At 44.4% G+C, this 15,245-nt stretch overlaps 1 protein-coding gene across 1 annotated transcript in view; it reads left to right on the forward strand.

Annotated features, from left to right (window-relative positions):
• LOC137537857 (mucin-2-like) overlaps nucleotides 1-15,245 on the forward strand; it is a 350,759-nt gene that overhangs the window by 265,654 nt on the left and 69,860 nt on the right. Inside the window, exons 21-24 of the mRNA XM_068259807.1 lie at nucleotides 1,747-1,891; nucleotides 2,715-2,758; nucleotides 7,143-7,325; nucleotides 12,568-12,642. Of these exons, the coding sequence (XP_068115908.1) occupies nucleotides 1,747-1,891; nucleotides 2,715-2,758; nucleotides 7,143-7,325; nucleotides 12,568-12,642 (447 nt within the window). The remainder of the gene's footprint in view (nucleotides 1-1,746; nucleotides 1,892-2,714; nucleotides 2,759-7,142; nucleotides 7,326-12,567; nucleotides 12,643-15,245) is intronic.

The raw sequence follows: 15,245 nt of genomic DNA on the forward strand, positions 1-15,245 counted from the left end.
TGCATACAGCCAACTGAAAGTTAGCTGCATGAAAGCCCACTAGAGGGCGCTCCTAATGCGTACTTCAACAAGAAAGGCCGCGATGAGCAGCCCTTCTTGTTTTGCTTTCCTCGTCGCCATGGCGACGAGCGGATTGACGTCATGGACTTCAGCCGACGTCCTGCCGTCAGCCGCCTCCGATCCAGCCCTTAGCGCTGGCCAGAACTGTTTGGTCCGGCTGCGCTGGGCTCGGGCGGCTGGGGGGACACACTTTCGCCGCTGCACACGGCACATCGCCGCGCTGCGGCGGCGATCAGGTAGCACACGCGGCTGGCAAAGTGCCGGCTGCATGTGCTTCTTTCTATTTGATCAAAATCGGCCCAGCAGGGCCTGAGCGGCAGCCTCCGGCGGTAATGGACGAGCTGAGCTCGCCCATACCGCCAGGCTGGTTAAATAAAAGTACGCTAACATTTGGTTGAATATTTCCCTTTTATAGTTTATGGACAATTATACATAGTAAAAAAATAAAACTCACAAATATTTTAAAGAGAATCTGTAACATCAAAAACATCCCCTGGGGGGTACTCACCTCGGGTGGGGGAATCCTAATGAGGCTTCCCACGCCGTCCTCTGTCCCACAGGGGTCTCGCTGCAGCCCTCCGAACAGCCGGCGACAGACCCAACTGTCAAATCAATATTTACCTTTGCTGGCTCCAGCGGGGGTGCTGTGGCTGCTTTCGGCTCCGAAGTAGACGGAAATACCCGATCTCAGTCAGGTCCGCTCTACTGCGCAGGCGCCGGAAACTTGCGCCTGCGCAGTAGAGCAGACCTGACGGCGATCGGGTATTTCCGCCTACTTCGGAGCCGACAGCCGTCAGAGCACCGGCGCAGGAGCCGGGAAGGTAAATATTGACGTCATCTTGTACGGAGGGCTGCAGCGAGACCCCTGAGGGATGGAGGACGGCGTGGGAAGCCTCATTAGGATCCTGAGGCTTCCCCCACCCGAGGTGAGTACCTCCAGGGGACGTTTTGACGTTACAGATTCTCTTTAATGATATTACATGACTGGTGATGGGCACAAATTTCAGATAGACGGTATTTCCCATCAAAATTCACAATTACGATGCAAAATCACAAAGCCAAATTTCGGGAAAAATCCTAATTAATGTCATCTGTAAGTATACAGTAATGATTTGTAATTTTGTGTAATTTTGAGCCAACTTCAGCAGTAAATAGCAAAGCCCCCATACATGCTACTGTCACCAAAATTGCTACAAATCTTAAGAGTGGCTACAAGTCAAAAAAATAATTTTTCAAAAAGACGTTGTAGATTTGGAGAAAATCAATTTTAATTACACAAAGGAAATATGGTTTTTAAACTCAGAAAAATCACAGTTTAGAAACCATTTTTCCTTTGCATTTTTAAAATAAATTTTGATGAAAAAAGGGTCTTTTTGAAAAATTGTGACTTGTATCCACTATTTTCCTTAACTTACGTAGCAATTTTGGTGACAATAGCATGTATGAGGGCTTTGCTATTCACCGCTAAAGTCGGCATGAAATGATGCGAAAATTATGTGAAAAATCTGCAAAATTACGAATGATTAAACAAAATCAATTGATATCACAAATCATAATTATGTATGGATGTAATTATGAACATTTATGAGAAATTTCACGTAATTTTAATTGGCTGATTACGATCATCACTAGTCTTGACAATTTATCATGAAAACTGTGCTGCCTTTGTTCCCGTGTTTTCCCTAGGCTGCTATCCAACATGCCCACCCGATAAGCCATTTTATGAGGAGTTCAGCATGAAATGTGTAGCAGTGTGTGGATGCTATGATCAGATGGGAAAATATTATAATCCTGGGGAATTCATAGAATCTTGTAACAACTGCGAGATATGGTGAGTAGTGGGGAGCGATTATTTGTGCCTTGTGGACATTATTGCAGAACAAATTAGGAGAGCCACCTGGATACTCAGGGTCCTGCCTCTTGAGTACAGAGAAAAACAGAAGCCTCACAGAGTGTCTGTAGCGATAACATGCCACCAACAACTTGGTGTGCTATGAAAAATAGCCAGAGAGCTACAACCATTACTCCATAAAGACAACAAGCTCGAAGGAATCTTCCCAGAACCACCAATTGTTGCCTACAGGCAACAAGCCAAACTAAAAAAAAAACCTCCTTGTCAAGAGCACCCTGTTCTCATCAGCCAAAAAAGTTCATTTCCCTGTCACATCTTATGCACTGAAAGCCTGCCAGTACCACCTGCCAGTACCAGATACATCTGAGGCCTACCACATCTGGGATGTATGCACATGTGCATCATTGACTGTAAAGACAGAAACACAATGGAACGAAAAAGTCACACTACTTTAGGTTGCATACAGTGAAGCATAAAGTCAATGAAAAGTATGCTTCATTGCCTCTGTTAACGTACACTTTATGCGGTAATGTACTGCACACACTGGATCCCAACACTCTGCATGCACTCTGAAGTTGCACATACTTACTATTGCAGTGCGACTTTCTGCGTTATGATGCCCCCATATCGTCACACTGCAACACATCACTGTGAACGTAGCCTCAAGGAAAATTTAGTGTCTGTACTTTTCTCTTTCATTTATTTTCTCTGCAGGTTTACTTTAATAATGTTATTAGAACATATTTATTGTTTTATTTTAATTGAATGCATTTTCTTAATAGATATTCTTTTTCTTTTTCAGTGAATGCACAACCAGTGGCATTAATTGTACTTATAATGTACTTGGTAAGTGTCTGTAGAGCATCAGTAATTTATCACACTGTCTAATTACATACTGTATGTCTGCTCATTGATGAAAAACTTCAACACTGGCACCATCCACCAGGGTCGGACTGGGACACTGGGGGCCCACCAAAGAAATTTCAACCTGGGGCCCAAACATCCCATGATTGTGGTGAAAAAAGGGCATGACCATGCACCGGAAGGTGGGCATGGTCTGATGTATTATGGACAGGGCCAAATGTACATGATCTTAGCAGCATTGTAATTCAGAGACACTGCTGCCCAGCAAAACGTTGCATAGAGTCCCCTCCTTCAATATAAAGTAATGTCCTACTTTGCAGAGGTTGCGACCGCAGAGGTTGCAGAGGTTGCGACCGCATTAGGACCCTTGGGCCAAAGGGGCCCCGAAGGGCCATCCCTCAACTACAGTATTACCTCTCTATTGGTCCTGTGCTCATAATAATCACTTCTATAGATACTTTGAACAGTGGGAATCATTAACAAGCTATTTCCCATCCCTTTCTTGCACCTCTGACACTGTAGTTGCCATTGGCAGGTTTTGGTGCGTCGTATCAATTGTTATGTATAAAGAGCTTGGGGGACCCCATTGTAAAGTTTGCATCGAGGCCTACAGCTCCTTAGCTACGCCACTGCTCTCAGCATGAGGGATTACAGCACTGAGAAGAGAATTTTTGTGCTGCAGGCAGCAATTGGAGCTCTGTCAGACAAGAAGGGGGGGCCCACCAGAGACCTGGAGGCGGGGCCCACCGAGGGAAAAAACTGTACTACTGTGGCCCAGTCCGACCCTGCCATCCACCATCAAATTATAATAGACGGTAACCTATACGGGTGTCATAAGTGTGGTTTGCATTTGGATGTCTATGGACAGTATTTGAATAGCTAGTGATGGATGAACTTGTTTGCCGTCGGACAGATTGTGGCGAAAAAATGTTCATTCATGGTTTACATTCATTCCCAAACAGGGGCGTGACTAGAAATCATTGCCCCCCCCCCCCCTGCAAAAATGTTAGATGGGGCCCCCATCCTCCACATATAATCAATATATATATAATCAATCAATATAGCCTGCCTGCACTTTTCTGGGGTGTTGGAGGATGCTGGGGAGAGGTAGCTATGGCCAGGTATTGGAGGCATAGAGGTCAGGGTTAGGTGTCAGGAATTAATGAATATTGTGGTGTGCTATATCATATACGTATATGCTGTGCTTATTGATTTCAGTGAAACCCAGGGCACAGAAGGGATGAAGCATACCTTCACACATTATATCATCCCTCTGCTGAGTCTGCATAGAGAGTCCTCCAGTTTCCCCTGTGACCCAACACCAGAGTGCAGGAGATAAAGAAGCTTCGGTATGCCAAAGCTCCTGTCAGCAGCCTCCCCACAGAAGGCATCTACCATACTGTACTTCATTGAACACAGACAGACCTAGCCCAGCAGACATCCAACCTGCAAGTGAACAGTGAATGGATCTGTAATGCCGGGCGGGTGTCTACTGGCATAGGTTTGTGGCATTCAGTGATGTAAGTTCTTCTGTATCTGCCTCTGCCTGCTGCTTGCACTATCCGTGCACAGACACAGCTGCTTGCTTGAAACCAGCTGGCATCTGCCCAGTAACATTTTTATTATGCAAACCCCAGACAGGCAGCCAGCATGGACGGGCCCCCAAGGGCCCCCGGGCCCGGATGCAATTGTAGGGTTTGCAGGGGCTATAGTTACGCCCCTGTTCCCAAAAGTTTGTGTTCGCCTTTGATGATGGGTTTGTAGCCTCTTTATAACAAAATTATACTGTTTCTGTACAGCCTGAGTCTTTACAGGTAGGAATATTGTCCTGGTAATTCAGAAGAATAATAACAACCAATACAGACTAAATCGAAGACCATTATAGCTTAACACTTTAACAGCATCTGTCATATAATTGTTATATAATTGTTATGCTATTCAGATCTCCTTTGTAATGCTAATCAGCAGTACCTACTGTATTTAGGTATTAAAATTACAAAGCACCCTTTTGTTAATGGAACTAGTGTTTGAGTACAATGAGGCAGGGGTCACACTTGTGAGAAACGCATGTGTTTTACCGCAAAGCAAAAATCTCATGCAAAAAATTTACATAATGTATCTCTATGGGTCTACTGCGATTTCCGGAAGCATCTGTGAATCAGTATTGTGACTTTTCTATATTTAATAAGTGAGTACATGCACTATGCTGCATGCCACATTTGATGTCCATTACCAATCATTACCTGAATCGCAGATACTTCTGGAAAAAGCGGCAGGTCTGTAGAGAATACATCACTTGCATTTTGCAGTGCGATTTTGCATTGCATGAAATCACCTGCACTTCTCCCAAGTCTGACCATCTGCTGGATCGAGCCACTTTTACACCGGGGTGTTATGGTATGTTACGTCGAAAAATATCATCGCGTTGCTTAGGCTTATTGTAATGGTACTGTTCACATTGGCAGGTTAGGATTGTGGCGCAACGGAATCCATTGGGCATGAATGCAATGTATGCAGGACATTACCACATAACGCATGCATTAACAGTGGCAGTGAAGCATACTTTCTATGTACTGTATGCTTCACTGTATTCATTGCACCACAATGTGTCTGTGCAACTTTTTTCCTCTGCTGAGATCCTGTCTTTCAAGGAAACACAATGGCCTCAATTCACTTTAATAACTTTAATAGTGATAACTGTAGAAACAGCTCAGGAGAGTTATTAAAGACAGGAGATAAGCTTAGTGAATTGAGGCCATTGCATCTCTGTGTAGTAAAGTAGTCTGCTTCCATAAAGCAGTGTGCAAAGAGTAGCTTCATGGTGCCTCCTTCTGCAGGTATCACTCCAGGGCAGCATCTGTCTGGTTTACCCATGCTTAACTACTAAAGGACAAAGCTGATTGAAATCTAAATCCTGTTTTGGTGGTTACCTGGCTGGCAGGGCATAGATTTCAATCAGCCGCCACTACGCGCATGCACCGTTTCCGACGCTCCCACTTATCTCGCAGCTGAATCCTGATGTTTCTTGCTGCAGCTCACTTGCTCTGCCTGTCTCTATGACATGAGAGCCCAGTGAGCGGATCAGGAGATGATTTCATTGTCTCCTGGCCCTGCCCTCGTCTTTCAATGTAAGCAACTCCCATTGGCTTACATTGAAAGACAGGGTCAGGAGCCAATGAATGCGGGAACTCTGCCGTCATAGAGACAACAGAGTGGGTGGCCCAGGATCCCGACGTGCTGTGGTGATGGCGATTGCGGTGGGTATGTGCGGTGTTTCGTCGGTATTCGTCTGTGTTCCGCCGTTTCTTGTACCAGTGGTCTCTGGTCTTAAGGGGGCAGAGACCGTTGGTACTTAAGTGGTTAAGCGACCCTGGACTAATGCAGCAAAGAACTGAAGGAATTGTATGCAGAATATACATTGTAGGTGGGGCTGTTTATACTGGATGGCTCAGCATCATGGGCTGTTCATGCTACAAGGGTGCCAAGCACAGACTAAGCACGTTCAGAAGTCTTCAACCTCTGGAAGTTTGTCATGTGGGAAGTCATTAATGAAGGCACTTCTGCCAAGAAGCTTTACACAGAAAAAAGTTCTGGCACTCATGGCCTATACCATATAGGTCCATAAGTCTGGGCTGCAGGCAAAAACTGTCCCACAGAGCCATCACATTTGGACCCCAAGTGGTTTCCCCATTTTGCAGTATGTTTGGCCCACTAGGGAATCTATATTGGGATTAAGCCCTAGATCATATTGTGGGAGGGAGGGGGAAAGCACGAGACACCATGGAACTGTTTAGGGATGTGAGGAGGACCAGTAGACATCAGGGAAAGTGAGGTGGGAGGGGGCACTACACACCAGGGAACTGTATAGAGGGAGGGGACCACTAGACAGCAGGGAAATGTATAGGGAAGGAAGGGGGAGCACTAGACACCAGCAAACTGTATTAGGCCTCTTGCACACTACATGTGAGTCCAATTCTTTTATACGATCCAATATTTAATTCCGATTAAAAAAAGTACTGCATGCTGCTACATTTTTTAATCGGAATCAAATATCGGATGGTGAAAAAAAAAATCGGAATTGCATGTACTGTGTAAGAAGCCTCAGGGAGGGACAGGGGCCACTAAACAGCATGGAACTTTATAGGGGAGGGAGGACCACTATACACCAGTGAACTATGTAATGGAGAAAGGGGGCCATTAGACACCAGGGAACTTTATAAGGGAGAAGGTGGTCACTAGACCTTGAGGTTGGCCTGGGACTTGATAATAGTATTTATTTTCAGATCTATTTGGCCTACACAGAACTAAAACAACATTTATGTGGTTGAATTGTGAATTCTTATACTGAACTCTTTTGTTTTTTTAGGTTGTTTCTGTGAATACAATGGGAGGATGTATAAATACAATGAAACTCTCTTCACTGAGAGCTTTGGCAATGGAACTTGCATCACTGCTGTATGTGGAATAAACGGGACCATAAATACAAACATTTACCCCTGTGGCACTCCGTTTACCACTACTACCCGGAAAGTGTCTACAACTTCAGCAGGTGTGTTGGGAAACACAACTCTTGTCTGTGGAACTGATCAGCAGAGTTCTGGGGGCCTGATGCAATACATATGTTATGTTGTCTACTTAAAGTGGAATATAACCCAGCATTTCATCTTTGCTCTAAAACATTATTTACAGCATATTAAATGCAACCAGCATTTTTTTTACTAGACCAGCATTCGAAGGGTTACACACAGAGCTTGAAAGTTCAGTGTAGTAAAATGGGGACGCATCCGAAGTTGTAGATTATGTTATCTTGTGTTTACTTAAATGTATCAAGTGAGGAATGTGACACATTCTCTGACTGTGGAGAAGCAGCTCCACACAGACAGAGAGTCAAAGTATGTCTGCTTTCACTATATAATGAATAAAACCAGTTATTAATAAAATGCAAAGTCAGCTCACAAAGCAAAAAAATGTACTTTTGGGAACCTATAATATCTGAATGAATAATAATACTTATGCACAAATGCAAATATGCTAACCGTATGGCATATAAAAAGTAGGAAAACATGTTTTTATTGAATATTTTGTCAGGGTTTTAAACCGCTTTAAATTCACATCGAATAGAAATTCAGGTTATACAGAATTTAAAAATATAAAATTTTGGGGGGAAGTTTACAAAATGAAACTGTCTCTTTTTATAACATTAGGACAAGGTGTCAAAACACCTTAGGTTTTTGGATAAATTAGACTGAGTTAAAATGTATCATTACCATAATGTTATAAGGTTGCCAAAATAACGACATACATGTTGTCTAAGAAGTTCACACTGTGTGCATTGCGTTTCCGATTCAGCCACAGCTCCCATTGTGCTGTGAAGACGCAGTCTGAATTCGTGCCAAATTTGGTACTAGTGGAAACGGGTCTTTACCAATTTAAGCACCAATAAAATGACAGTGGACTGCCTATGCAGGGATGCCATCAGAAATTTCTGGGCTCCATGCTTGGCAAACCTACTGGGCCCCTTCAAAAAATTAGCCAGCATCCCCCCCACCCCCCCAAATTAGCCTGTGTTTCCTCCACAAAATTAGGGCATGTCTACACTTATTGTTGCTGATTTAGCAATGCAAGACTCAGTGCAATCTGCAAGGACATCAGACAGTGCACAGACGGTGCTGTCTGATGTTGCCAAACATGCATTACGCAGCACTGCATCCTGGCAATGCGCTGCTGCATGCACTGCATCCTGGCAATGCCCTGCTGCATGCACTGCATCCTGAAAATGCACTGCTGCATGAATTGCTATGCGCTGAGCAGTAGAGATGGCTCGAACCTCAGATTTTGGGTTCACGGACCGCGGACGCGAACGTCCACAAAAGTCTGCGAACCGGCGAACTCGGTGAACCGCAATAGACTTCAATGGGCAGGGCAAATGGGCAAAAACTACAAACACTGTTTCTGGCCACAAAAGTGATGGAAAAGATGTTTCAAGGGGTCTAACACTTGGAGGGGGGCATGGTGGAGTGGGATACAGGCCAAAAGTTCCTGGGAAAATTACGGATTTTTGACGCAGAGCAGGGAAAAACACACTAGGTAAAAAACATTTGTCTATGCTTTCATCAGATAGCATTGCTGACCCAGCAACAGGCCAGTTGTACATGCTTAATATGGATAAGTATTCTCTGCCTTCTTCTGGTCATTGTGGTCTTCCTGATTCACCTAAAAAATACAGTATGTATAGGGGAGAGGACTAATAGAGTAGTATGTCCTGGACTAGTTGTTGCAATATACAGTATATATTAGTTCTTACCAATCACACACCAGCTACCACACTTATGTTATAAAACTTCTCCGCTTCTCTACCACTTTGTAGTCTCAGATTGTCACAGATCATGGGGTTGTAAGCTCCTTAAACAATGACATGCGCTGTCAGTGACTGTCACCCCTGCTTTCCTCCAGTAGTTAGGGAAATGTGCATAAATATCACTTACCATCACTATCATACTAAAGCTAGACAGTGCTCTCATCAGATATAGTTGCTGCCCCATCACACACTAGCAAAAACCATTCACAGGTGGTTTCACTTATCACTTTCTGATATGGTTCCCAGCAGCCTCAGGCTCTGGGGCAAACTGAGGGTCACCACCAGTAGTTTCTCTTTGGAGCTTAATATCTTCCCCAACCTGGTACCCTGTTCTGTAGATCAGATCTGACAATCTCTAGCAGCTTGCTAAATTTTTCCAACTACAGATGGGGAGACCAGCATTAAAATCTTACCAGTGCGGCGTGTGTAGGTAACTCACCTGATTCCAGCATGGGAGTCCTCTTCTCTGTAGTCTCCTGCAGTCCTCCAATCTTTCTGCTCTGACTTCATCTGTGCCCCAGTTCTGCGTGTCATGTGAATTCACCCAACACACAGGCAGATGGGGGCAGAGATAGCCAGAGCAGAGGAATTGGAGGACTGCAGGAGACTGCACTGAAGGGGACTCTTGAGCTGGAATCAGGTGAGTTACTTACACACCGCGCTGAACTGCTGGTCTGCGATTGAAAAGCAGCAGCGCAGCAACGGGGGAATGGGGGTGCAGTAAGGGGACAGAGTTTTTGCATTATCACAGCAGGGACCGTGTGTCACGGTGTGAGCAGTGTTTGGGCCCCAGACTCTACCGGGCCCCATATGGCAGTACAGATTGTACAGCTCTGACGGCGGCCCTGTGCCTATGCTCAGCAATTTAACTGTGCATTAGATAATCCATCCCAATGTATCTCTCTTTATCAGTTTTAACTCAGGGTTCATCTCTCCTTATCATTTTGTCTCATGAATTATCTTAGTTTATAGATGAGGTGAAATATAAGCAAGATGACATAGTTCAAGAGAAAACTTTGTGAAGCCCCTGTGTGAATGACCATTGTTCCTTATACACGGTACATAGTATGATGCCATATAACATATACACATAATATGATGGTCTATATAGAGGGGCTATAGATTGCATTGCATGATGCTCACTTCTTCCTCTCCACCTGTTGGCATCAGCCGTAGATAGGCATTGCATATTGGGTGGAAGCTTTTACAGATCTAATGTGATAGTGTATAAAGTGATAAAAAGGGCTTAATTCACTAAAACGTGCTAAGTGTTAGCACGCCAGTGAAAAGCCACTTAGCACATGCAAACTAGCTTTGCACGCGCTAATGTACGCGTAAGAGTTTGCGCGCGTAAAGATTAGCGCTGCGCATGTAAAGTTTTGCTCGCTCCGCTTCGCGTGCAAAATCAGCTGATTCGCTTGCTAAGTAACGTGATAAGCATACTTTGCACGCGAAGCACCTGATTTTATTAATAACAATAATATTTATATAGCGCTTTTCTCCCTGGGGACTCAAAGCGCTGTGACCCTGCATTATGCAGTCAAAAAAAAGGCTCGGGAAAAGAGGTGAGTTTTTAGCCTTTTTTTAAAGCTGTCCAGAGAAGGAGCCTCTCGTACTGATTGTGGAAGTGAGTTCCATAGAGTAGGGGCTGCATAGGAAAAGGCCCGAGCACCAAATGTTAAGTGTATCCTGGGAATAACCAGCTTCATCTTGTTGGCAGAGCGGAGGGTGGGTGGAGGGGCATAAAGTTCCAATAGATCCGCTATGTATTTGGGTCCCATGTGGTGTAGAACCTTGAATGTCAGCAGGCAGATCTAAAAATTGATTCTCCATTTTACTGGCAACCAGTGAAGAGTTTGCAGTACTGGGGTTATGTGTGAGCTGCGGGGGGCATTGGCTAGGAGTCTGGCTGCAGCATTCTGTACTAGCTGTAAGGGGCGCAGAACCTTATCTGTAGATCCGATGAACAGGGCGTTGCAGTAGTCTAGGCGGGAGGATACAAATGCATGAACCATGGCAGGTAGGTCTTCAGCTGGGATAAGGTGTTTGATTTTCGCTATATTTCTTAAATGGAAAAAGGAAGACTTGACGACAGCTGATATCTGCTGTTTGAGTTTTAGATTTCCATCCAGGATCACCCCAAGGTTTCGCACAGAGTCTTTATACTGTACAGTATCTCCCCCAATTGCTAGTTTGAGGTCAGCAGGTGAGCGTTTTGAACTTTATCCATCATGTGTGGACCACCTACCACAAACACCTCTGTTTTGTCAGAGTTCAGCCTCAGCCAGCTGGTGTTCATCCAATTTTGTAAATCCACTAGACACGCATTTATGGATGCTGATGGGTCTTGGGTGCCAAGCTTGAAGGACAGATACAGTTGTGTGTCATCTGCATAACAATCAGGGGCGTAGCAATAGGGGTTGCAGAGGTTGCGACCGCATCGGGGCCCTTTGGCCAGAGGGGCTCCGAAGGGCCCTCCCTCAATTGCAGTATTAGCTCTCTATTGGTCCTGTGCTCATAATAATCACTTCTATAGATGCTTTGAATGATAATAATCATTAACAAACTGTTCCCCATCCCCTTTCTTGCACCTCTGACACTGTAGTTGCCATTGGCAGGTTTTGGTGCGCCGTATCAATTGTTATGTATAGAGTGCTTGGGGGGCCCCATTGTAAAACTTGCATCGGGGCCCACAGCTTCTTAGCTACGCCACTGATAACAATGGTATCCTAGGCCATAGTTCTGGATTATTTTGCCCAGTGGGAGCATGTAGACTGCAAAGAGTAATGGTGATAGTACAGAACCCTGTGGAACTCCATAGGGAAGTGGCACTGGATTAGAGTAGTGTGTGCCCAGACATACTTGCTGTGTCCTGCCAGATAGGAAGGTCTGAAACCAGCTAAGAACAGTACCCCTTAGGCCACAGTAATTCTTCAGTCGCTGGATTAGTATTTCATGATCCACAGTATCAAATGCTGCAGACAAGTCAAGAAGAATCAGAATTGAGCAATCACCCTTGTCCCTTGCAGTAAGTAGATCATTCATTACTCGGACTAATGCCATTTCAGTGCTGTGCCTTTTCCTGAATCCTGACTGAAAAGTATCAAAGATGTTGTTATCTGTAAGCCTGGCTTCTAGCTGGTTGGCGACTGCTTTCTCGATAACTTTTGATAGGAATGGTAAGTTCGCCACAGGTCTGTAGTTGCGCGCGCAAACTTTTACACGCGCTAAAATAGCATGTGATCAGTAACAGCTTTGCCTTGCAAACTACTTAGCACCCTATTTTGCACGTGCAAAGCTTTTAGGCGTGCTAACTGTGTTAGCAAGCTTTAGTGAATCAAGCACAATGTCTTTTTGTGTTGGTTCAACTTTTATATTTTCTCTGTTATTCTGCTACTTTATTACATACTCATTAATATCTTGTATTTTACAGTGCTGACCTCAACCAGTACATCACCTACAACAACTGTGTGTGTTTGTTACTTCCAAGGACAAATCTATTATCCAGGTAATCCGTGCTTACTTACTGACATACAATTCACATTCTACCTAATTTCTTGTTCTCCCTAAAAGCTAAACGTACTGTATATTAAGGTTTTGTTTGTCTGTACTCGGTAGCAATAAATACATATGGGAAAATTATCCCTGCTCTTCAGGGATTGTCTCATACTTAGTTAATCATTAATTTTATCTATATACTGCTGACGTGGAAATTCCATTCCTTTGAATGCCTCATTATGCAAATAATGTATAGTATTGCATACACACTTTCCTGTCGACTGTCCCACACGGTGGGCCATTGCAATTCTCCTGTTCCAATCGTTTGTGCCATTTATTACATTGAAAAACTGGCGTGGTAAGTGACAGCAACTGAGTTAATAGACTCGGTACATGCTGTGCCTGACGCTGTGTATCCTGCAGCCATGTCCCGCAACTTCCATGTCCGTTGATGACAAAGCTGCACTAAGTGTCCAAACAGCAGCTAGCCTATTCACGCAATGGTGGTTCCCAAGTGACATCACGGTCATCATTATCACCATCAGGCCCGGATTTACCTCACAGGAGCCTATAGGCACAGAAGTCACTAGACTTTGCCCTCCACCATGAACCTATAAACCACAACTGAACTGCATGGCAAGTGTGCTGACTGGTCTAGTCACTTCTCCCTTACTTCCCTTTGCCCGTCATAGGTAGGTACAGGTGCCCCTTAGTATTAGGTAGCCAGACATACCCTCAAAATTAAGTAGCTAGCGGTGCCCCCAAGTAATAGGTAGCTAGGAGGAACCTCAGTATTAAAGGGACACTGTAGGGGGGTCAGGGGAAAATTAATTACCCGGGCCCTCTAATGGTCCCCCACAGACATCCTGTGCCCGTGCAGCCACTCACCGATGCTCCGGCCCCGCCTCCGGTTCACTTCTGGAATTTCAGACTTTAAAGCCTGAAAACCACTGTTCCTGCGTTGCCATGTCCTCACTCCCGCTGATGGAACCAGGAGCGTACTGCGCAGGCCCAGTATGGTCTGTGCCTGCACCGTTTGCTCCTGGTGACATCAGGGGAAGCGAAGACACGGCAACGCAGGCGCAGTGGTTTTCAGACTTTAAAGTCAGGATGCCTGCGGGGGACCATTAGAAGCCCCGGGTAACATCAACTCATTTTCCCCCGACCTCCCTACAGTATCCCTTTAACCACTTCAGCCTACAGGGTTGAAATTTTTTTTGCATCTGAGCAACTTTCACCTCCCATTCATTTGCTAATAACTTTATCACTACTCGGCACAATGAATGGATCTATATCTTGTTTTTTCCGCCACCAATTAGGCTTTCTGTGGGTGATACATTTTGCTGAGAATTAATTTATTGTAAATCCATTTTAACAGGAATATTAAAAAAGAAATGGAAAAAAATCATTATTCCTCAGCTTTTGGCCATTATAGTTTGAAATTAATACATGCTACCATAATTAAAACCTTACTTACCTGTACTTTATTTACCAATTTGTCCCGCTTATTACACTATTTAAATTATGTCCCTATCACAATGTATGGCGCCGATATTCAATTTGGAAATAAAGGTGCATTTTTTCAATTTGCGTTCATCACTATTTAGAAGCCCATAATTTAATAAATCATATTGATATACTCCTTTGACATGAATATTTAAAAAGTTCAGTTTTTTATTATTGTATTTTTTTTTACTTTTTATTAAAACTTGTATGTGGGTATTTTTTGGCGTGGGAGGTAAACAGGGGTTTTTTCATGTTTAAAAATGTATTTATTTAATACAAAGTGTGTTTTTGGTGTAGTTTGCTATTTGGCCACAAGATGGCCACAGTCAAAAAGTCCTGGGAGCGATCGATCTCGCTCCCCGGAAGAAGAAAAAAGACCAGAGCTCAGAAAAGCCGCAGCGTCTGAAGAGACGCTGTCGGCTTTTCTCCGGGGGGTCCGATCAGTGAAAGGGATTTATAATCCTTCATTGATCGCTGGGCTAACGGACAGCAGCAGGGGGGGGGGAAACGGCAGGGCCCGCGGGAGCGCGCACGACCCGCGGGAGTGCGTGCAGCCTAACTGGATGAAAATTTTCGTCCAGTTAGGCTGAAGTGGTTATGTAGCTAGAGGTGCCCCTGACTGAAGAGAGATCTCTTCAGTGGAATGCCAAGAGCAAGGTTAGTAACCTCGCATTTACACTCTAATTAGGACACTGCATAGGGAAGGGGGGAAAGAGGCACTATGGGAGGGGTGTGAGCCGCCTTTCCATCATCAGGCGCCTGTAGGCACGTGCCTACAGTGCCTTATGGTCAACCCAGCCCTGATCACCATTATCGTTTATGCCAACCTCTGCATACGTAGCCACAGCTCCAGAATCGTCTGCTGTTGCTCGGGTACCCCCATTTACTATTCAAGTACATGCAAATTCATTTGTTCGTAATCATGAACACTAGTCCATCCGGAAATCTGACTCGAATCCGGAAGCCGAGTCAAATCACGAGTAAATGAAGTAAATGCATGAAGCATCATTTATTTGTTAAAGGAAAACAGCAATTATCTATATACAACTGGGACACCTAATTTTTGTATTTTTTTTTTACAACAATACAGCTATTGTAGTGGCATAA

The sequence above is a fragment of the Hyperolius riggenbachi genome, chromosome 11 (genome assembly GCF_040937935.1).
Source record: "Hyperolius riggenbachi isolate aHypRig1 chromosome 11, aHypRig1.pri, whole genome shotgun sequence".
NCBI lineage: Eukaryota > Metazoa > Chordata > Amphibia > Anura > Hyperoliidae > Hyperolius > Hyperolius riggenbachi.